At 51.2% G+C, this 24,407-nt stretch overlaps 1 protein-coding gene across 3 annotated transcripts in view; it reads left to right on the plus strand.

The window, feature by feature from the left end:
- Positions 1 to 24,407, plus strand: part of LOC139277320 (cytosolic 10-formyltetrahydrofolate dehydrogenase-like) — a 207,558-nt gene that overhangs the window by 172,150 nt on the left and 11,001 nt on the right. The window contains exons 17-21 of one of the 3 annotated variants that reach the window (XM_070895630.1): positions 9,128 to 9,221; positions 15,967 to 16,066; positions 19,003 to 19,113; positions 20,497 to 20,662; positions 21,646 to 21,751. In XM_070895630.1, the coding sequence (XP_070751731.1) occupies positions 9,128 to 9,221; positions 15,967 to 16,066; positions 19,003 to 19,113; positions 20,497 to 20,662; positions 21,646 to 21,751 (577 nt within the window). The remainder of the gene's footprint in view (positions 1 to 9,127; positions 9,222 to 15,966; positions 16,067 to 19,002; positions 19,114 to 20,496; positions 20,663 to 21,645; positions 21,752 to 24,407) is intronic. The other 2 variants (XM_070895632.1, XM_070895633.1) reach the window with 2 other exon arrangements.

Consider the following 24,407-nt stretch of genomic DNA (forward strand, 5'->3'; position numbering starts at 1 on the left):
CACTCTCACACACTCTCACATACTCTCACACACTCTCATCACACTCTCTCACACACTCTCACACACTCTCACACACTCTCTCACACATTCTCACACTTCTTCACACACTGTCACACAGCCTCACACACTCACGCACTCTCTCTTACACACTCTCACACACACTCACATACACTCCCTCACTCACCCTCACACACCCTCACAAACACTCACACACTCTTGCACGCTCACACAAACTCTCACACACTCACACACAGCCTCACAAATTCTCTCTCACACACACTCACACACTCTCGCACACTCACACTCTCTCTCACACACTCTCACACACCCAGCATACACCCTCAAACACTCTCACACACTCACACTCTCTCTCACACACTCTCATACACCCAGCACACACCCTCACAAACTCTCACGCACTCCAAGCTCACCCCTCACACAGTCTCACATAATCACACACATACACACTCTCACATGCACTCTCTCATACTCTCTCACACTCTCTCACACACTCTCACACACTCACATACACACTTTCATACACACTCTCACACACTCTCACATACTCTCACGCACTCTCACACACTCTCACACTCTCACACACTCTCACACACTCTCATCACACTCTCATCACACTATCTCACACTCTCTCACACTCTCTCACACTCTCTCATACTCTCTCACACACTCATTCACATACTTTCTCACACTCTCACGCAATCTCACGCACTCTCGCACACTCTCACAAAAAATCGCACACTCTCACACTCACACACAATCGCACACTCTCACACACAATCGCACACTCTCACACTCTCACACTCTCACACTCTCACACTCTCGCACTCTCACACACTCACACACACTCTCACACACTCTCACATACTCTCACACACTCTCACACACTCTCTCCCACACTCTCCCACAGTCTCTCACACTCTCCCACACACTCTCACACACTCTCTCACACACCTAACACACATTCTCTCACACACTCCCACATGCTCACATGCCCAGCACACTCTCACACACTCACTCACACTCTTACACACTCACACATTCTCTCACACTCTCACACACTCTCATACACACTCTCACACATTCTCACACACTCTCACATACTCTCACACACTCTCATCACACTCTCTCACACACTCTCACACACTCTCACACACTCTCTCACACTCTCTCACACATTCTCACACTTCCTCACACACTGTCACACAGCCTCACACACTCACGCATTCTCTCTTACACACTCTCACACACTCACACACAGCCTCACACGCTCACACACAGCCTCACAAATTCTCTCTCACACACTCTCACACACTCTCGCACACTCACACTCTCTCTCACACACTCTCACACACCCAGCACACACCCTCACACACTCTCACACACTCACACTCTCTCTCACACACTCTCATACACCCAGCACACACCCTCACAAACTCTCACACACTCTCACACTCCAAGCCCACCCCTCACACAGTCTCACATAATCACACACATACACACTCTCACATGCACTCTCTCATACTCTCTCACACTCTCACACACTCTTGCACACTCACACTCTCTCTCACACACTCTCACACACCCAGCGCACACCCTCACACACTCTCACACACTCTCACACTCTCATACACACTCTCACACTCTCGCACGCACTCTCTCACACTCTCTCACACTCTCTCACACACACTCTCACACTCTGTCACACTCTCTCACACACCTAACATACATTCTCTCACACACACTCTCACATGCTCACATGCCCAGCACACTCTCACACACTCTCATACACACTCTCACACACTCTCACTCACTCTCTGACACACCCAGCACACACTCTCTCACACTGTTTCACACTCTCACAATCTCACATACTCTCATCACACTCTCTCACACTCTCTCACACTCTCTCACACACTCCCACACACTGACTCACATACTTACTCACGCACTCTCACGCACTCTCACGCACTCTCACACACTCTCCCACACACTCTCACACACTCTCATACACACTCTCATACACACTCTCACACACTCTCACACACTCTCACACACTTTCACACACTCTCACACTCTCACACACTCTCACATACTCTCACACACTCTCTCCCACACTCTCCCACAGTCTCTCACACTCTCACACACTCTCTGACACACCTAACACACATTCTCTCACACACTCTCACATGCTCACATGCCCAGCACACTCTCACACACTCACTCACACTCTTACACACTCACACATTCTCTCACACTCTCACACACTCTCATACACACTCTCACACACTCTCACACACTCTCACATACTCTCACACACTCTCATCACACTCTCTCACACACTCTCACACACTCTCTCACACATTCTCACACTTCCTCACACACTGTCACACACCCTCACACACTCATGCACTCTCTCTTACACACTCGCACATACACTCACATACACTCCCTCACTCACCCTCACACACCCTCACAAACACTCACACACCCTTGCACGCTCACACAAACTCTCACACACTCACACACAGCCTCACACACTCACACACAGCCTCACAAATTCTCTCTCACACACTCTCACACACTCTCGCACACTCACACTCCTCTCTCACACTCTCACACACCCAGCATACACCCTCACACACTCTCACACACTCACACTCTCTCTCACACACTCTCATACACCCAGCACACACCCTCTCAAACTCTCACGCACTCCAAGCTCACCCCTCACACAGTCTCACATAATCACACACATACACACTCTCACATGCACTCTCTCATACTCTCTCACACTCTCTCACACACTCTCACACACTCACAGACACACTCTCATACACACTCTCACACACTCTCACACACTCTCACGCACTCTCACGCACTCTCACACTCTCACACACTCTCACACACTCTCATCACACTCTCATCACACTATCTCACACTCTCTCACAATCTCTCACACTCTCTCACACACTCACTCACATACTTTCTCACACTCTCACGCAATCTCATGCACTCTCATCACACTCTCACGCACTCTCGCACACTCTCACAAAAAATCGCACACTCTCACACTCTCACACACAATCGCACACTCTCACACACAATCGCACACTCTCACACTCTCACACTCTCGCACTCTCACACACTCACACACACTCTCACACACTCTCACACACTCTCACAATCTCACATACTCTCATCACACTCTCTCACACTCTCACACACTCTCACACACTCTCACACACTCTCACATACTCTCACATACTCTCTCACACACTCTCACACACTCTCACACACTCTCCCACCCACTCTCCCACACACTCTCACACACTCTCATACACACTCTTATACACACTCTCACACTCTCTCACTCACCCTCACACACCCTCACAAACACTCACACACCCTTGCACGCTCACACAAACTCTCACACACTCACACACAGCCTCACACACTCACACACAGCCTCACAAATTCTCTCTCACACACTCTCACACACTCTCGCACACTCACACTCCTCTCTCACACTCTCACACACCCAGCATACACCCTCACACACTCTCACACACTCACACTCTCTCTCACACACTCTCATACACCCAGCACACACCCTCTCAAACTCTCACGCACTCCAAGCTCACCCCTCACACAGTCTCACATAATCACACACATACACACTCTCACATGCACTCTCTCATACTCTCTCACACTCTCTCACACACTCTCACACACTCACAGACACACTCTCATACACACTCTCACACACTCTCACACACTCTCACGCACTCTCACGCACTCTCACACTCTCACACACTCTCACACACTCTCATCACACTCTCATCACACTATCTCACACTCTCTCACAATCTCTCACACTCTCTCACACACTCACTCACATACTTTCTCACACTCTCACGCAATCTCATGCACTCTCATCACACTCTCACGCACTCTCGCACACTCTCACAAAAAATCGCACACTCTCACACTCTCACACACAATCGCACACTCTCACACACAATCGCACACTCTCACACTCTCACACTCTCGCACTCTCACACACTCACACACACTCTCACACACTCTCACACACTCTCACAATCTCACATACTCTCATCACACTCTCTCACACTCTCACACACTCTCACACACTCTCACACACTCTCACATACTCTCACATACTCTCTCACACACTCTCACACACTCTCACACACTCTCCCACCCACTCTCCCACACACTCTCACACACTCTCATACACACTCTTATACACACTCTCACACTCTCTCACACACTCTCACACACTCTCACACACTCTCACACTCTCACACACTCTCACACACTCTCACACACTCTCTCCCACACTCTCCCACAGTCTCTCACACTCTCACACACTCTCTGACACACCTAACACACATTCTCTCACACACTCTCACATGCTCACATGCCCAGCACACTATCACACACTCACTCACACTCTTACACACTCACACATTCTCTCACACTCTCACACACTCTCATACACACTCTCACACACTCTCACACTCTCACACACTCTCATCACACTCTCTCACACACTCTCACACACTCTCACACATTCTCACACTTCCTCACACACTGTCACACAGCCTCACACACTCACGCACTCTCTCTTACACACTCTCACACACACTCACATACACTCCCTCACTCACCCTCACACACCCTCACAAACACTCACACACTCTTGCACACTCACACAAACTCTCACACACACACACAGCCTCACACACTCACACACAGCCTCACAAATTCTCTCTCACACACTCTCACACACTCTCGCACACTCACACTGTCTCTCTCACACTCTCACACACCCAGCATACACCCTCACACACTCTCACACACTCACACTCTCTCTCACACACTCTCATACACCCAGCACACACCCTCACAAACTCTCACGCACTCCAAGCTCACCCCTCACACAGTCTCACATAATCACACACATACCCACTCTCACATGCACTCTCTCATACTCTCTCACACTCTCTCACACACTCTCACACACTCACATACACACTCTCATACACACTCTCACACACTCTCACACACTCTCACGCACTCTCACGCACTCTCATCACACTATCTCACACTCTCTCACACTCACTCACACTCTCACGCACTCTCGCACACTCACAAAAAATCGCACACTCTCACACTCTCACACACAATCGCACACTCTCACACACAATCGCACACTCTCACACTCTCACACTCTCACACACTCTCACACACTCTCACAATCTCACATACTCTCATCACACTCTCTCACACTCTCACACACTCTCACACACTCTCACACACTCTCACATACTCTGACACACTCTCTCACACACTCTCACACACTCACACATTCTCCCACACACTCTCCCACACACTCTCACACACTCTCATACACACTCTCATACACACTCTCACACACTCTCACACACTCTCACACACTTTCACACACTCTCACACTCTCACACACTCTCACACACTCTCAAACACTCTCTCCCACACTCTCCCACAGTCTCTCACACTCTCACACACTCTCTGACACACCTGACACACATTCTCTCACACAGTCTCACATGCTCACATGCCCAGCACACTCTCACACACTCACTCACACTCTTACACACTCACACATTCTCTCACACTCTCACACACTCTCATACACACTCTCACACACTCTCACACACTCTCACATACTCTCACACACTCTCATCACACTCTCTCACACACTCTCACACACTCTCACACACTCTCTCACACATTCTCACACTTCCTCACACACTGTCACACAGCCTCACACACTCACGCACTCTCTCTTACACACTCTCACACACACTCCCTCACTCACCCTCACACACCCTCACAAACACTCACACACTCTTGCACGCTCACACAAACTCTCACACACTCACACACAGCCTCACAAATTCTCTCTCACACACTCTCACACACTCTCGCACACTCACACTCTCTCTCACACACTCTCACACACCCAGCATACACCCTCACACACTCTCACACACTCACACTCTCTCTCACACACTCTCATACACCCAGCACACACCCTCACAAACTCTCACGCACTCCAAGCTCACCCCTCACACAGCCTCACATAATCACACATATACACACTCTCACATGCACTCTCTCATACTCTCTCACACTCTCTCACGCACTCTCACACACTCTCACACTCTCACACACTCTCACACACTCTCATCACACTCTCATCACACTATCTCACACTCTCTCACACTCTCTCACACTCTCTCACACACTCACTCACATACTTTCTCACACTCTCACGCACTCTCATCACACTCTCACGCACTCTCGCACACTCTCACAAAAAATCGCACACTCTCACACTCTCACACACAATCGCACGCTCTCACACACAATCGCACACTCTCACACTCTCACACTCTCACACTCTCGCACTCTCACACACTCACACACACTCTCACACACTCTCACACACTCTCACACACTCTCACACACTCTCACATACTCTCACACACTCTCACACACTCTCTCCCACACTCTCCCACAGTCTCTCACACTCTCCCACACACTCTCACACACTCTCTCATACACCTAACACACATTCTCTCACACACTCTCACATGCTCACATGCCCAGCACACTCTCACACACTCACTCACACTCTTACACACTCACACATTCTCTCACACTCTCACACACTCTCATACACACTCTCACACATTCTCACACACTCTCACATACTCTCACACACTCTCATCACACTCTCTCACACACTCTCACACACTCTCACACACTCTCTCACACTCTCTCACACATTCTCACACTTCCTCACACACTGTCACACAGCCTCACACACTCACGCACTCTCGCTTACACACTCTCACACACTCACACACAGCCTCACACGCTCACACACAGCCTCACAAATTCTCTCTCACACACTCTCACACACTCTTGCACACTCACACCCTCTCTCACACACTCTCACACACCCAGCACACACCCTCACACACTCTCACACACTCACACTCTCTCTCACACACTCTCATACACCCAGCACACACCCTCACAAACTCTCACACACTCTCACACTCCAAGCCCACCCCTCACACAGTCTCACATAATCACACACATACACACTCTCACATGCACTCTCTCATACTCTCTCACTCTCACACACTCTTGCACACTCACACTCTCTCTCACACACTCTCACACACCCAGCACACACCCTCACACACTCTCACACACTCTCACACTCTCATACACACTCTCACACTCTCGCACGCAGACTCTCTCACACTCTCTCACACTCTCTCACACACACTCTCTCACACTCTGTCACACTCTCTCACACACCTAACATACATTCTCTCACACACACTCTCACATGCCCAGCACACTCTCACAAACTCTCATACACACTCTCACATACTCTCACTCACTCTCTGACACACCCAGCACACACTCTCTCACACTGTTTCACACTCTCACACACTCTCACAATCTCACATTCTCTCATCACACTCTCTCACACTCTCTCACACTCTCTCACACAATCCCACACACTGACTCACATACTTACTCACGCACTCTCACGCACTCTCACGCACTCTCACGCTCTCTCACGCTCTCTCACGCACTCTCACACACTCTCACACACAATCGCACACAATTGCACACTCTCACAAACAATCGCACACTCTCACACTCTCACACACATTCACACACTCTCTCACACACTCTCACACACTTTCTGACACACCTAGCACACACTCTCTCATACTGTCTCACACTCTCACAATCTCACACACTCTCATCACACTCTCACATACTCTCTCACCCACTCTCACCCACTCTCACACTCTCACACACTCACTCACACTCTCTCTCACACTCACACACACTCACACACATACTCTCACGCACTCTCACACACATTGACACACACTCACAAACACCCGCACACACTCTCACACACACACTCACATACACTCTCTCACACACACTCTCTCACACACACTCTCTCACACACACACTCTCACACACACACTCTCACACACACACTCTCACACTCTCACATTCTCTCACATTCTCTCACACTCACTGACACACCTAGCACACACTCTCTCACACTGTCTCACACTCACACACTCTCTCACACACTCTCACCCACTCTCACACACTCTCACACACTCTATCCCACACACTCTATCCCACACACTCTCACACACACTCTCACACTCTCCCTCATACTCTCACACACTCTCTCCCACACACTCTCACACTCTCCCTCACACTCTCACACTCTCCCACACACTCTCACACACTCTCTGACACACCTAACACACATTCTCTCACACACTCTCACATGCTCACAAGCCCAGCACACTCTCACACACTCACACACACTCTTACACACTCACACATTCTCTCATACTCTCACACACTCTCACACACACTCTAACATACTCTCACACATACTCTCACATACACACTCTCTCACAAACTCTCACACTCTCACGCACACTCACACACACTCTCACTGTCTCACACACACTCTTACACACGCACACATTCTCTCACACACTCTCACACACTCTCACACTCTCACACACTCTCACACTCTCACACACACTCACACACACTCTCACTGTCTCACACACACTCACACACACTCACACACTCGCACACACACTCTCACTGTCTCACACTCTCTCACACACACTCACACACACTCTCACACACTCTCACACACACTCACACACACTCTCACTGTCTCACACACACTCACACACACTCATACATCCAGCTCACGCTCTCACACACAGACAGCCACCCAATCCATGGGAAGTAGCTTGACAAACGACGGGAGCCTCACAACAGAGATACGTGGAGCTGGTCAGCTGCTCAAAACAGTTAAAAATAAACCGAGCTTGAATCCAATGTGAAGCCCCCTGGGCCAGTGACCAGTTCTGACCCTGGTGCCTGGTGTCGCTGTCGCGATGTGGTGGGGTTTGGTTCTGCTTTGGGCTTGGACTGAGAGATTATTGTTGTGTGGCAGGTTCACTGATTGGACAGAGAATAGCTGACCATCCGGATGTGAGAAAGCTTGGCTTCACCGGATCAACTCCAGTCGGCAAACACATCATGAAAAGGTGAAGTAACAGATTGTGACCAACAAATCATCTTTACTTCATTAACGACAGAAAGACTTTCATTTCGATAGCACCTTTCCCCATCTCCAGAAATCCCAAAGCACCTCACAGCCAGTGAAGTCGGTTTGTGGTGTCGTGGTTCTGTTACTGGACCACAGTTCCCTTTAGGATGCAAGCTTGTCTAGCCGCGCAGTGCTCCCAGAGTTCCGGCCCTGCCCCGGTCAATATAAGGAAAGGTGTAGTGAATAAGTACATCAGGACACAAGAATTAGGAGCAGGAGTCGGCCATTCGGCCCCTCGAGCCTGCTCCACCATTCAATAAGATCATGGCTGATCTTCGACCTCAACTCCACTTTCCCGCCTGATCCCCATATCCCTCGATTGACCTAGAGTTCAAAAATCTAGCGATCTCAGCCTTGAATATACTCATCGACTGAGCATCCACAGCCGTCTGTGGGCAGAGAATCCCAAAGATTCACCACCCTCTGAGTGAAGACATTTCTCCTCATCTCAGTCCTAAATCGCCGATCCCTAATCCTGAGACTGTGCCCCCTGGTTCTACATGTGCGGGAAGTGCATCCAGCTGCAGCTCCTGACAGACCACATTGCGGCACTGGAGCTGCGCATGGATTCACTCTGGAGCATCCGCGATGCTGAGGATGTCGTGAATAGCACGTTTAGAGAGTTGGTCACACCGCAGATAAAGGTTACTCAGGCAGATAGGGAATGGGTGACCATCAGGAAGAGCAGTGGAAGGAAGGTAGTGCAGGGGCCCCCTGTGGGCATCTCCATCCAAAACAGATACACCACCTTGGTATTGTTGGGGGAGATGACTCATCAATGGAAGGCAGCAGCAGCCAAGTCCATGGCACTGTGGCTGGCTCTGCTGCACAGGAGGGCAGGAAAAAGAGTGGGAGAGCGATAGTGATAGGGGATTCAATTGCAAGGAGAATAGATAGGCGTTTCTGCGGCCGCAAGCGAGACTCCAGGATGGTATGTTGCCTCCCTGGTGCAAGGGTCAAGGATGTCTCGGAGCGGCTGCAGTGCATTCTGAAAGGGGAGGGTGAACAGCCAGTTGTTGTGGTACATATAGGTACCAACAATATAGGTAAAAAATGGGATTAGATCCGACAAGCTGAGTTTAGGGAGCTAGGAGTTAAATTAAAAAGTAGGACCTCAAAGGTCATAATCTCAGGATTGCTACCAGTGCCACGTGCTAGTCAGAGTAGGAATCGCAGGATAGCTAAGATGTATTCGTGGCTTGAGGAGTGGTGCAGGAGGGAGGGATTCAAATTCCTGGGACATTGGAACCGGTTCTGGGGAGATGGAACCAGTACAAACCGGACGGTTTGCACCTGGGCAGGACTGGAACCAATGTCCTAGGGGCAGTGTTTGCTAGTGCTGTTGGGGAGGGGTAAAACTAATATGGCAGGGGGATGGGAACCAATGCAGGGAGACAGAGGGAAGTAGAATGGGGGCAGAAGCAAAAGATAGAAAGAAGAAAAGTAAAAGTGGAGGGCAGAGAAACCCAAGGCAAAAATCAAAAAGGGCCACATTACAGCAAAATTCTAAAGGGACAAAGTGTGTTAAAAGACAAGCCTGAAGGCTCTGTGCCTCAATGCGAGGGGTATTCGTAATAAGGCGGACAAATTAACTGCGCAGGCAGGAACTAATGAATATGATATAATTGGGATTACGGAGACATGGCTCCAGGGTGACCAAGGCTGGGAACTCAACATCCAGGGGTATTCAACGTTCAGGAAGGATAGACAGAAAGGAAAAGGAGGTGGGGTAGCGAATGCAATGTTGGCCTTCATTGCGAGAGGGATGGAGTATAAAAGCAGGGAGGTCCTGCTGCAACTGTATCGGGTATTGGTGAGGCCGCACCTGGAGTACTGCGTACAGTTTTGGTCGCCTTACTTAAGGAAGGATATACTAGCTTTGGAGGGGGTACAGAGATGATTCACTAGGCTGATTCCGGAGATGAGGGGGTTACCTTATGATGATAGATTGAGTAGACTGGGTCTTTACTCGTTGGAGTTCAGAAGGATGAGGGGTGATCTAATAGAAAGGGATAGACAAGATAGAGGCAGAGAGATTGTTTCCACTGGTCGGGGAGACTAGAACTAGGGGGCACAGTCTCAAAATACGGGGGAGCCAATTTAAAACCAAGTTGAGAAGGAATTTCTTCTCCCAGAGGGTTGTGAATCTGTGGAATTCTCTGCCCAAGGAAGCAGTTGAGGCTAGCTCATTGAATGTATTCAAATCACAGATAGATAGATTTTTAACCAATAAGGGAATTAACTGTTATGGGGAGCGGGCGGGTAAGTGGAGCTGAGTCCACGGCCAGATCAGCCATGATCTTATTGAATGGCGGAGCAGGCTCGAGGGGCTAGATGGCCTACTTCTGTTCCTAATTCTTATGTTCTTATGTTCTTATGCTGGTTAAAGAGGAAATTAACGCAATAGTAAGGAAGGACATTAGCTTGGAAGATGTGGAATCTGTATGGGTAGAGCTGCGGAATATTAAAGGGCAGAAAACGCTAGTGGGAGTTGTGTACAGACCACCAAACAGTAGTAGTGACGTTGGGGACAGCATCAAACAAGAAATTAGGGATGCGTGCAATAAAGGTACAGCAGTTATCATGGGCGACTTTAATCTACATATAGATTGGGCTAACCAAACTGGTAGCAATACGTTGGAGGAGGATTTCCTGGAGTGTATTAGGGATGGTTTTCTAGACCAATATGTCGAGAACCAACTAGAACGCTGGCCATCCTAGACTGGGTGATGTGTAATGAGAAAGGACTAATTAGCAATCTTGTTGTGCGAGGCCCCTTGGGGAAGAGTGACCATAATATGGTAGAATTCTTTATTAAGATGGAGAGTGACACAGTTAATTCAGAGACTAGGGTCCTGAACTTAAGGAAAGATAACTTCGATGGTATGAGACATGAATTGGCTAGAATAGACTGGCGAATGATACTTAAAGGGTTGACGGTGGATAGGAAATGGCAAACATTTAAAGTCACATGGATGAACTTCAACAATTGTACATCTCTGTCTGGAGTAAAATTAAAACGGGGAAGGTGACCCAACTGTGGCTAACAAGGGAAATTGGGGATAGTGTTAAATCCAAGGAAGAGGCATATAAATTGGCCAGAAAAAGCAGCAAACCTGAGGACTGGGAGAAATTTAGAATTTAGCAGAGGAGGACAAAGGATTTAATTAGGAGGGAGAAAATAGAGCATGAGAGGAAGCTTGCTGGGAACATAAAAATTGACTGCAAAAGCTTCTATAGATATGTGAAGAGGAAAAGATCAGTGAAAACAAACGTAGGCCCCTTGCAGTCAGAATCAGGTGAATTTATCATGGGGAACAAGGAAATGGCAGATCAATTGAACAAATACTTTGGGTCTGTCTTCACGAAGGCATATATATATAACCTTCTGGAAATACTAAGGGACCGAGGGTCTAGCGAGAAGGAGGAACTGAAGGAAATCCTTATTAGTCAGGAAATTGTGTTAGGGAAATTGATGGGATTGAAGGGCAATAAATCACCAGGGCCTGATAGTCTGCATCCCAGAGTACTTAAGGAAGTGGCCCTAGAAATAGTCAATGCATTGGTGATCATTTTCCAATAGTCTATCAACTCTGGATCAGTTCCTATGGACTGCAGGGTAGCTAATGTAACACCACTTTTTAAAAAAGGAGGGAGAGTGAAAACAGGGAATTATAGACTGGTTAGCCTGACATCAGTAGTGGGGAAAATGTTGGAATAAATTATTAAAGATGAAATAGCAGCGCATTTGGAAAGCAGTGACAGGATCGGTCCAAGTCAACATGGATTTATGAAAGGGAAATCATGCTTGACAAATCTTCTGGAATTTTTTGAGGATGTAACAAGTAGAGTGGACAAGGGGGAACAAGTGGATGTGGTGTATTTGGACTTTTAAAAGGCTTTTGACAAGGTCCCACACAAGAGATGAGTGTGCAAAATTAAAGCACATGATATTGGGGGTAATATACTGACGTGGATAGAGAACTGGTTGGCAGACATGAAGCAGAGGGTCGGGACAAACGGGTCCTTCTCAGAATGGCAGGCAGTGACTAGTGGGGTGCCGCAGGGCTCAGTGCTGGGACCCCAGCTATTTACAGTATACATCAATGATTTAGATGAAGGAATTGAGTGTAATATCTCCAAGTTTGCAGACGACACTAAGCTGGGTGGCGGTGTGAGCTGTGAGAAGGATGCTAAGAGGCTGCAGGGTGACTTGGACAGGTTAGGTGAGTGGGCAAATGCATGGCAGATGCAGTATAATGTGGATAAATGTGAGGTTATCCACTTTGGTGGCAAAAACATGAAGGCAGAATATTATCTGAATGGCAGCATATTAGGAGACCTGGGTGTCATGGTTCATCAGTCATTGAAAGTTGGCATGCAGGTACAGCAGGCAGTGAAGAAGGCAAATGGTATGTTGGCCTTCATAGCTAGGGGATTTGAGTATAGGAGCAGGGAGGTCTTAATGCAGTTGTACAGGGCCTTGGTGAGCCCTCACCTGGAATATTGTGTTCAGTTTTGGTCTCCTAATCTGAGGAAGGACATTCTTGCTATTGAGGGAGTACAGCGAAGGTTCACCAGACTGATTCCCGGGATGGCGGGACTGACATATCAAGAAAGATTGGATCAACTGGGCTTGTATTCACTGGAGTTTAGAAGAACGAGAGGGGATCTCATAGAAACATATAAAATTCTGACGGGACTGGACAGATGCAGTAAGTATGTTCCCAATGTTGGGGAAGTCCAGAACCAGGGGTCACAGTCTAAGGATAAGGGGTAAGCCATTTAGGACCGAGATGAGAAGAAACTTCATCACTCAGAGAGTTGTTTAACATCTGGAATTCTCTACCGCAGAGAGTTTTTGATGCCAGTTCATTGGATATATTCAAGAGGGAGTTAGATATGGCCCTGATGGCTAAAGGGATCAAGGGGTATGGAGAGAAAGCAGGAAAGGGGTACTGAGGTGAATGACCAGCCATGATCTTATTGAATGGTGGTACAGGCTCGAAGGGCCGAATGGCCTACTCCTGCACCTATTTTCTATGTTTCTATGTTTCTAGATTCCCCCACCAGAGGGAAACAACCTCTCAGCATCGACCGTCAATCCCCCTCAGAACCTGGGAGAGTGGGGCAAGGGTATCAACGCCACATGATTCCGGTGGGGAAGTGGGTCACATTTTATATATACCCCACAGATTGTGCGTGTGGAGAGAGGGGTCGGTGTTCACGAGCCCAGTCCCGGTACATCCCCAGACATCTGTGGTTCAGTGTCTGCTGAGTTTCAGGGTGCCCCAGAATACTGACCCACTCTCCCCTAATAGGCCCAGCAGAACATACACCTGCTGAGAACAGACCAGGCTGCCCAGAGATCCCAAGGAAATAAATGGACTCCAGAAAGTTGTCTCTCTGTTCCCTATTGCCTCTCAGAGGCGAGAGAAAGAGTGTGAGGCCCAGCAATCCACGACTGACCATCATGGCTTCCCCCTTTGGGTTCAACTACATGCTGGGGCGTCTGCCTCGTTAACAATTTTGTCGTCTGACGCATTTGAGCCAAGATTTTTGTCATACATCATTCTGGTCTCTTCCTCCCTTGAGATAAATGTCTGGGCTATCAGAGCCGCCGCTTCCAAGGTCAAGTCTTTGGTCTCAATCAGTTTCCTGAAAACCCCAGCATGCCCGATGCCCTCAATAAAAGATTCTCGCAGCATCTCCGCTCTGCATGCATCTGGGAACTTATATAGGCTCGCCAGTCGCCAGAGATCTGCCACGAAGTCTGGAACGCTTTGCCCTTCTCGCCGCCGGTGCGTGTAAAACCGGTGTCTCGCCATGTGCATGCTGCTCGCTGGTTTAAGGTGTTCCCCGATCAACTTACTGAGCTCTTCGAACGTCTTGTCTGCCGGCTTCTCTGGCGCTAGAAGGTCCTTCATCATGGAGTACGTCCTGGATCCACAAACCGTCAGGAGATGAGCCCTGCGTTTGTCGGCCGAATCCTGTCCCCACCATTCCTTAGTGACAAAACTTTGCTGTAGTCTCTCAATAAAGTCGTACCAATTATCACCAACACATTACCTCTCTTCTGTGCTGCTAGTGGCCATGCTCGCGTGGTTTAAATCCCAGTTTCTCGTCGCCAATGATATGTCCTTATTATACAGTATAAATGCACACGAGGCCCATACTTGAGAGAAGGTCACTCTGTGACCAGTTACTTTTATTACCAAGACCTCAAGTGATGAAGGTGGGTGGTCACCTGAAAGTCCAGGTTAGGAGTGTTTCCCACAAGTTCGCCCCTTGTGGTCAATGTTCTCAAGGTGTACAAATTAGGTCAGCTTATACATGGGTTACAATGATAGTTGAATACATGACAGGGGTTGCGGGGCTGGAGGAGGTTACAGAGATAGGGAGGGGTGCAGGGCAGGAGGAGGTTACAGAGATAGGGAGGGGTGCAGGGCAGGAGGAGGTTACAGAGATAGGGAGGAGTTGTGGGGCTCGAGGAGGTTACAGAGATGTGGTGTTGGGGGTTGCAGGGCTGGAGGAGGTTACAGAGAGGTCGGGGGTGGGTTGTGGAGCTGGAGGAGGTTACAGAGATAGGGAGGGGTGCGGAGGGATTTGAACACGAGGATGAGAATTTTAACATTGACGTGGGCTGGCCCTGTATTGTAAATTGTGCACTTGTTTCCCTGTAGCTGTGCGGTGGTGAACGTGAAGAAAGTGTCTCTGGAGCTGGGAGGGAAATCGCCGCTGATTATCTTCAGCGACTGCGACCTAGACAAGGCAGTGCGCATGGTGAGGAGGAACGCCCAGAATCTGTGCTCTGAAGCGTTGGAAACAATTGGATGTCATTGTAACCCAACCTGCCCCCATCAGGAAGCCACGGGACGGGGTGCAACGCTGGTTTTACACCCTGTCCGACCGTACTCTGTATTGAAGTCACTGGGGAGGGATGTTGGTTAAGTACCTGAAGGAAAAGAATTTCGCAGGGCTACAGGGAAAGGGCGGGGCAGCGGGACTGGCTGAGGTGCTCGACGGGCCGAATGGCCTCCTGTGCTTTCAAAGTTATTATTGAATCTGCTCCCACCGCCCTTTCAGGCAGCGCGTTCCAGATCACAACAACTCGCTGCTAAACAAATTCTCCTCCACTCCCCCTCTGGTTCTTTTGTGATTACCTTCACTCTGTGCCCTCTGGTTACCGACCCTCCTGACACTGCAAACAATGTCTCCTTATTTACTCTATCAAAACCCCGCATCATTTTGAACACCTCTATTAAATCTCCCCTTAACCTTCTCTGCTCCAACCCCAGCTTCTCCAGTCTCTCCAGTAACTGAAGCCCCTCATCCCTGGGACCATTCTCGTAAATCTTCTCTGCACCATCTCCAACGCATGAACAACCTTCCTAAAGTGTGGTGCCCAGATTTGGACACAATACTCCAGCTGAAAGATGGAGGAATCTGGGCCTATACTCTCTGAAGTTTAGAAGAATGAGAGGTGATCTCATTGACATACACAAGATTCTGAGGGGGATTGGCAGGGCAGATGCTGAGAGGTTGTTTCCCCCGGCTGGAGAATCGAGAACCAGGGGGCACAGTCTCAGGATAAGGGGTGGCCATTTAGGACTGAGATGAGGAGAATTTCTTCACTCAGAGGGTTGTGAATCTTTGGAATTCTCTGCCCCAGAGGGCTGTGGATGCTGAATCGTTGAGTATATTCAAGGCTGTCGGGATCAAGGGATATGGGGATCAGGCAGGAAAGCTGAGTTGAGGTCGAAGATCTTAATAAATGGTGGAGCAGGCTCGAGGGGCCATATGGCCGACTCCTGCTCCTATTTCTTATGTTCTTATGAATTCTAACCAGTGTTTTATAAAGGTTTAGCATAACTTCCTTGCTGTTGTACGCTGTTCCTCTATTAATAAAGTTCAGGATCCTATATACTTTCTAACAGCGAATCAAGCTGTCCTGCAACCCCCTTAAAATTATACCCTTCAGTGTATACTGCCTCTCCTCATTCTTTCTACCAAAATATATCACTTCAAACTTATTGTGTTAAATGACATCGGCCACATGTCGGCCTAATTCACCAGTCTGTCTGTGTCCTCCTGAACTCTGTTACTGTCATCCTCACTGTTTCCTACATTTCTGATGTAAATTTTGTATGTATGTAAACTTCTGATGCATCATCTGCAAACTTTGAAATGATGCCCTGTATACCCAAGACCAGGTCACTCATATATATCAACCAGAGCAGTGGTCCCAACACCGACCCTGGGGAACACCAAGTACACGCAGAATATTTATCCATCTCCTTTGATGACGCACCGCTCATTGCCTTTGCTGGGAGTCTCGTCAGACACCCACTGCTCGAGGGGACAGGGAGAGAGGAGGGGGGAGAGGTGGGGGTCAGGGGGAGAGGAGGGTGCAGGGGGAGAGGAGGGGGACTGGGGGCGAGGAGGGGGAGAGGAGGGGGGCGAGGAGGGGGCGAGGAGGGGGATAGGGGGAGAGGAGGGAGACAGGGGGAGAGGAGGGGGACCGGGGGGAGAGGAGAAGAGGAGGGGAGAGAGGAGGGGGACAGGGGAAGAGGAGGGGGGCAGGGGGAGAGGAGGGGGAGAGGAGGGGGACAGGGGGAGAGGAGGGGGAGAGGAGAAGAGGAGGGGGACAGGGGGAGGGGAGGGGGACAGGGGGAGAGGAGGGAGACCGGGGGAGAGGAGGGGGACCGGGGGGAAAGGAGAAGAGGAGGGGAGAGAGGAGGGGGACAGGGGGAGAGGAGGGGGCGAGGAGAGGGACAGGGGGAGAGGAGGGGGACAGGGGGAGAGGAGGGGGAGAGGAGAAGAGGAGGGGGACAGGGGGAGGGGAGGGGGACAGGGAAGAGGAGGGGAACAGGGGGAGAGGAGGGGCACAGGGGGCGAGGAGGGGGAGAGGAGGGGACAGGGGGAGAGGAGGGGACAGGGGGAGAGGAGGGGAGAGAGGAGGGAGATAGGGGGAGAGGAGGGGGAGAGGAGGGGACAGGGGGAGAGGAGGGAGAGAGGAGGGAGACAGGGGGAGAGGAGGGAGACAGGGGGAGAGGAGGGGGAGAGGAGAGGGACGGGGGAGAGGAGGGAGACAGGGGGAGAGGAGAGGGACGGGGGAGAGGAGGGGACACGGGGAGAGGAGGGAGACAGGGGGAGAGGAGAGGGACGGGGAAGAGGAGGGAGACAGGGGGAGAGGAGAGGGACAGGGGAGAAGAGGGAGACAGGGGGAGAGGAGAGGGATGGGGGAGAGGAGGGGACAGGGGGAGAGGAGGGAGACAGGGGGAGAGGAGGGAGACAGGGGGAGAGGAGGGGACAGGGGGAGAAGAGGGGACAGGGGAGAGGAGGGAGACAGGGGGAGAGGAGGGAGATGGGGGAGAGGAGGGGGAGAGGAGGGAGACAGGGGGAGAGGAGGGGAGAGAGAACAGGGGGAGAGGATCTGAGGTCGAATGGCAGTTGGACAGATTATGAAATGGAACTCAATAAATCTGGAAATGAAAATCTGGGGTCAGTAACAGTGACCATGAAGCTGTTCACTGATGTCCCTTTGGGGAAGGATACCTGCCGTCCTTACCCGGTCTGGGCCTATAGGTGACTCCAATCCCACACTATGTGGTCGGCACTTAATGTCCTCGGGGCAGCTGGGGCTGAGCAATGAATCCCATCTGCACCCCGAGAACCAATAATGTTACGTACATTTAACCCTTGCTTTGTCTTCCCAGGGGATGGGGGCTGTGTTCTTCAATAAGGGAGAGAACTGCATTGCTGCAGGACGGCTGTTTGTCGAAGAATCTATCCACGATCAGTTTCTCCACAAAGTGGTGAGTCTGGCAGTACGTGTCTGAAGGACATTCAGCATCAGATACATGTGCACGTATGGCAGTGCGGAGGCAGACTGACCCGTGCAGCCTATCAAACCCAACTCCCTGTCAGCCTTGGCTCAGTGGGTAACACTCTCGCCTCTGAGCCAGGCGCTTTTGCATTCTAAAGCCCCACTCCAGAGACTTGAGCCCAGATTCCAGGCCGACACTCGCAGTGCAGTACTGAGGGAGTGCCGCACTGTCGGAGGGGCATTACTGAGGGAGCGGCGCACTGTCGGAGGGGCAGTACTGAGGGAGCGGCGCACTGTCGGAGGGGCAGTATTGAGGGAGCGCCGCACTGTCGGAGGAGCAGTACTGAGGGAGCGCTGCAGTGTCGGAGGGGCAGTACTGAGGGAGTGCTGCACTGTCAATGGGGCAGTACTGAGGGAGTGCTGCACTGTCGGAGGGCAGTACTGAGGGAGCGTTGGACTATCGGAGGGGCAGTTGGTGGGGCAGTACTGAGGGAGCGCTGCAGTGTCGAAGGGGCAGTACTAAGGGAGCGCCGCGCTGTCGGAAGGTCAGTACTGAGGGAGTGCCGCACTGTCGGAAGGTCAGTACTGAGGGAGCACTGCAGTGTCGGAGGGGCAGTACTGAGGGAGCGCCGCGCTGTCGGAGGGGCAGTACTGAGGGAGTGCCGCACTGTCGGAGGGGCAGTACTGAGGGAGTGCTGCACTGTCAGAGGGTCAGTACTGAGGGAGCGCTGCTCTGTCGGAGGGGCAGTACTGAGGGAGTGCTGCACTGTCAGAGGCGGAATAGTGAGGGAGTGCTGCACTGCCGGAGGGGCAGTACAGAGGGAGAGCTGCACTGTCAGAGGGTCAGTACTGAGGGAGTGCTGCACTGTCGGCGGGCAGTACTGAGGGAGCGCTGCACTGTCGGAGGGGCAGTACTGAGGGAGTGCTGCACTGTCGGAGGGGTAGTACTGAGGGAGTGCTGCACTGTCGGAGGGCAGTACTGAGGGAGCGCTGCACTGTCGGAGGGGTAGTACTGAGGGAGTGCTGCACTGTCGGAGGGCAGTACTGAGGGAGTGCTGCACTGTCGGAGGGGCAGTACTGAGGGAGTGCTGCACTGTCGGAGGGCAGTACTGAGGGAGTGCTGCACTGTCGGCGGGGCAATACTGAGGGAGTGCTGCACTGTCGGAGGGGCAGTACTGAGGGAGTGCTACACTGTCGGAGGGCAGTACTGAGGGAGCGCTGCACTATCGGATGGGCAGTCGGAGGGGCAGTACTGAGGGAGCACTGCACTGTTGGAGGGGCCATCTTTCAGATGAGATATAAAACTCAACCCCGTATGCTCTCTAAGATGCTATATAAATGCAATTCCTTTCTCTATTTCTTTCTTGTTTTCATTTCCTCACAGATAGAAGAGGTGAAGAAAATGAAGATTGGTGACCCCTTGGACAGGTCTACGGACCATGGGCCCCAGAATCATAAGGCCCACCTGGACAAGCTAATTGAGTATTGTGCTACGGGGGTGAAGGAAGGGGCCACTCTGGCCTATGGAGGGAAGCAGGTTCCCAGGCCTGGTAGGTGATCCCAGCCCTGAGTTCACACGGACACCAATCTCAGTATCCCAGGCCCTCGTAGTCTGATTGAGTGTTGAGTGAGAAAGAAAAGGATGAACTTGCATTTATATAGTGCCTTTCACAACCACAGCTATGATTTCCCCAGACTGTGAGATCAACAAGGAGAGAGTTGAGTTACAGTAACGTAAAAATTTAACCCGAGAGTCATCAGGAATGGAATATCTCAATTTCAGCTCTGTGGATTGGTACGCTTTCCATTTCGCACATCTCCGGCAATTACATGTCAAGTTCCCACTACACTGTCCCATCAAACACTCCCGGGGCAGGTACAGCACGGGTTAGATACAGATTAAAGCTCCCTCTACACTGTCCCATCAAACACTCCCGGGGCAGGTACAGCACGGGTTAGATACAGAGTAAAGCTCCCTCTACACTGTCCCATCAAACACTCCCGGGGCAGGTACAGCACGGGTTAGATACAGAGTAAAGCTCCCTCTACACTGTCCCATCAAACACTCCCAGGGCAGGTACAGCACGGGTTAGATACAGAGTAAAGCTCCCTCTACACTGTCCCATCACACACTCCCGGGGCAGATACAGCACGGGTTAGATACAGAGTAAACCTCCCTCTACACTGTCCCATCAAACACTCCCAGGGCAGATACAGCACGGGGTTAGATACAGAGTAAAGCTCCCTCTACACTGTCCCATCAAACACTCCCAGGGTAGGTACAGCACGGGGTTAGATACAGAGTAAACCTCCCTCTACACTGTCCCATCAAACACTCCCAGGGCAGGTACAGCACGGGTTAGATACAGAGTAAAGCTCCCTCTACACTATCCCATCAAACACTTGCAGGGCAGATACAGCACGGGTTAGATACAGAGTAAAGCTCCCTCTACACTGTCCCATCACACACTCCCGGGGCAGGTACAGTATATTTCACGTACCGTTGCCCTGTCACGTGCTGTTTCCATTGCAGGGTTTTTCTTTGAGCCGACCGTGTTTATCGATGTCCAAGACGAGATGTTCATTGCGAAGGAGGAATCCTTTGGGCCCATCATGATCATCTCCAAGTTCCAAAACGGGTAGGTTCCCTCAAACACCCGCTACCGTTAATGAGACTCTGGATCGTTGCAGAAAGCTCAGGGCAGGATGGAGAATGAAGTTCTGTGTAAATAACCACGGCCATTAAACCTCTTCAGGCACAGCTTACTGTCCCGGGGCAAGTCAGCCACTTAGTGTATGATTGGGGTCACGGGTCGTTGCGTCTCGGGATCCCTTGAGGTAGGTTAGCAGGAGAACTTGTATTTCTATAGCGCCTTACACAACCTCAGGATGTCCCAAAGTGCTTTACAGCCAATGAAGTACTTTTTCAAGTTTAGTCACTGTTGTAATGTGGGAAACACGGCACCTAATTTATGCACAGCAAGCTCCCATACACAGCAATGTGATAATAACCAGATAATCTATTTTAGTCATGTTGATTGAGGGATAAATATCGGCCAGGACACAGGGGAGAACTCCCATGCTCTTCTTCAAAATAGTGCCATGGGAACTTTTACGTCCACCTGAGAGGGCAGACCGGGCCTCGGTTTAACATCTCATCCAAAAGAAGGCCCCTCCGACAGTGCAGCGCTCCCTCAGTACTGCCCCTCCGACAGTGCGGCGCTCCCTCAGTACAGCCCCTCCGACAGTGCGGCGCTCCCTCAGTACTGCCCCTCCGACAGTGCAGCACTCCCTCAGTACTGCCCCTCCGACAGTGCGGCGCTCCCTCAGTACTGCCCCTCCGACAGTGCAGTGCTCCCTCAGTACTGCCCTTCCGACAGTGCGGCGCTCCCTCAGTACTGCCCCTCCGACAGTGCGGCGCTCCCTCAGTACTGCCCCTCCGACAGTGCAGCGCTCCCTCAGTACTGCCCCTCCGACAGTGCAGCGCTCCCTCAGTACTGCCCCTCCGACAGTGCGGCGCTCCCTCAGTACTGCCCCTCCGACAGTGCGGCGCTCCCTCAGTACTGCCCCTCCAACAGCGCAGCGCTCCCTCAGTACTGCCCCTCCGACAGTGCAGCGCTCCCTCAGTACTGCCCCTCCGACAGTGCGGCGCTCCCTCAGTACTGCCCCTCCGACAGTGCGGCGCTCCCTCAGTACTGCCCCTCCGACAGTGCAGCACTCCCTCAGTACTGCCCCTCCGACAGTGCAGCACTCCCTCAGTACTGCCCCTCCGACAGTGCAGCACTCCCTCAGTACCGCCCCTCCGACAGTGCAGCGCTCCCTCAGTACTGCCCTTCTGACAGTGCGGCGCTCCCTCAGTACTGCCCCTCCGACAGTGCAGCACTCCCTCAGTACTGCCCCTCCGACAGTGCGGCGCTCCCTCAGTATTGCCCCTCCGACAGTGCGGCGCTCCCTCAGTACTGCCCCTCCGACAGTGCAGCGCTCCCTCAGTACTGCCCCTCAGCCATTGCAGCACTCCCTCAGTACTGCCCCTCAGCCATTGCAGCACTCCCCCAGGAGATCCAAGAACTAAAAAATCAGAAAAATGAAGCTAAAATAACAATCCAACTTGGGAGCAGCAAAGCAGCTTTACAGACGGATTAAGGCCGAGGTCCAACAAAAAACCCGCGACCTAAAGAATAGATTGTGGGTGAAGAAAGCACAAGAGTGTCAGCAGCTGGCCAATAACCCTAACCCTAACTCTAAATCCTTCACCGCAGTTAAGTCCACCTCCGGCCCAAGCACTCAAGGCCCCACCCCACTGCTGGCCAAGAAGTGGGAAAAACCCATCAAGGACACTGAGGCAGTCAGGATCTGCTGGAAGGAGCACTTCAAAGATCTCCTTAATCGAGATTCTGCCTTTGACTCGAGTGACCTCGACTCCATCCCGCAGCATGCGACCCGCCACCATCTCAGCAAAACCCCAGCCCTGCACGAGGTAGAAAAGGCCATCCGCCAGCTCATGAACAACAAGGCAACGGGAGCGGGTGGAATCCCCGCTGAGGCACTAAAGTATGGTGGAGAGGCACTATTGGTGCGAATACACGACCTCATCTCTCTCATCTGGAAGGAGGAGAGCATGCCGGGAGATCTCAGAGATGCAGTAATCGTAACCGTGTTTAAAAAAAGGGACAAGTCCGACTGCAGCAAGGTTATCAGCCACTGGGAAAGTCGTCGCTAGAGTCCTCCTCAACCGTCTTCTCCCTGTGGCTGAGGATCTCCTCCCGAAGTCACAGTGCGGATTTCGTCCACCATAGGGTACAACGGACCTGATTTTTACGGCGCGACAGCTACAAGAGAAATGCAGGGAACAGCACCAACCCTTGTACATGGCCTTCTTTGACCTTACAAAGGCCTTTGACACTGTTAACCGCAAGGGAGTATGGAGCGTCCTCCTCCGTTTCAGCTGCTCCATCCTCCGCCTGCTCCACACGATATGCAGGCCGCGATCCTGACCAACGGATCCATCACAGACCCAATCCACGTCCGGACCGGAGTCAAACAGGGCTGCGTCAATGTGCCAACAATCTTCTCGATCTTCCTTGCTGCAATGCTCCATCTCATGCTCAACAAGCTCCCCGCTTGAGTGGAACTAAACGACAGAACCAGTGGGAACCTGTTCAACCTTCGTCGTCTCCAAGCCAGATCCAAGACTGTTCCATCCTCTGTCATTGAGCTACAGTACATGGACGACGCCTGAGTCCGTGCAAATTCAGAGACTGAACTCCAAGTCATAGTCAACGTCTTCACCGAGGC

The sequence above is a fragment of the Pristiophorus japonicus genome, chromosome 12 (assembly GCF_044704955.1).
Source record: "Pristiophorus japonicus isolate sPriJap1 chromosome 12, sPriJap1.hap1, whole genome shotgun sequence".
Lineage (NCBI taxonomy): Eukaryota > Metazoa > Chordata > Chondrichthyes > Pristiophoridae > Pristiophorus > Pristiophorus japonicus.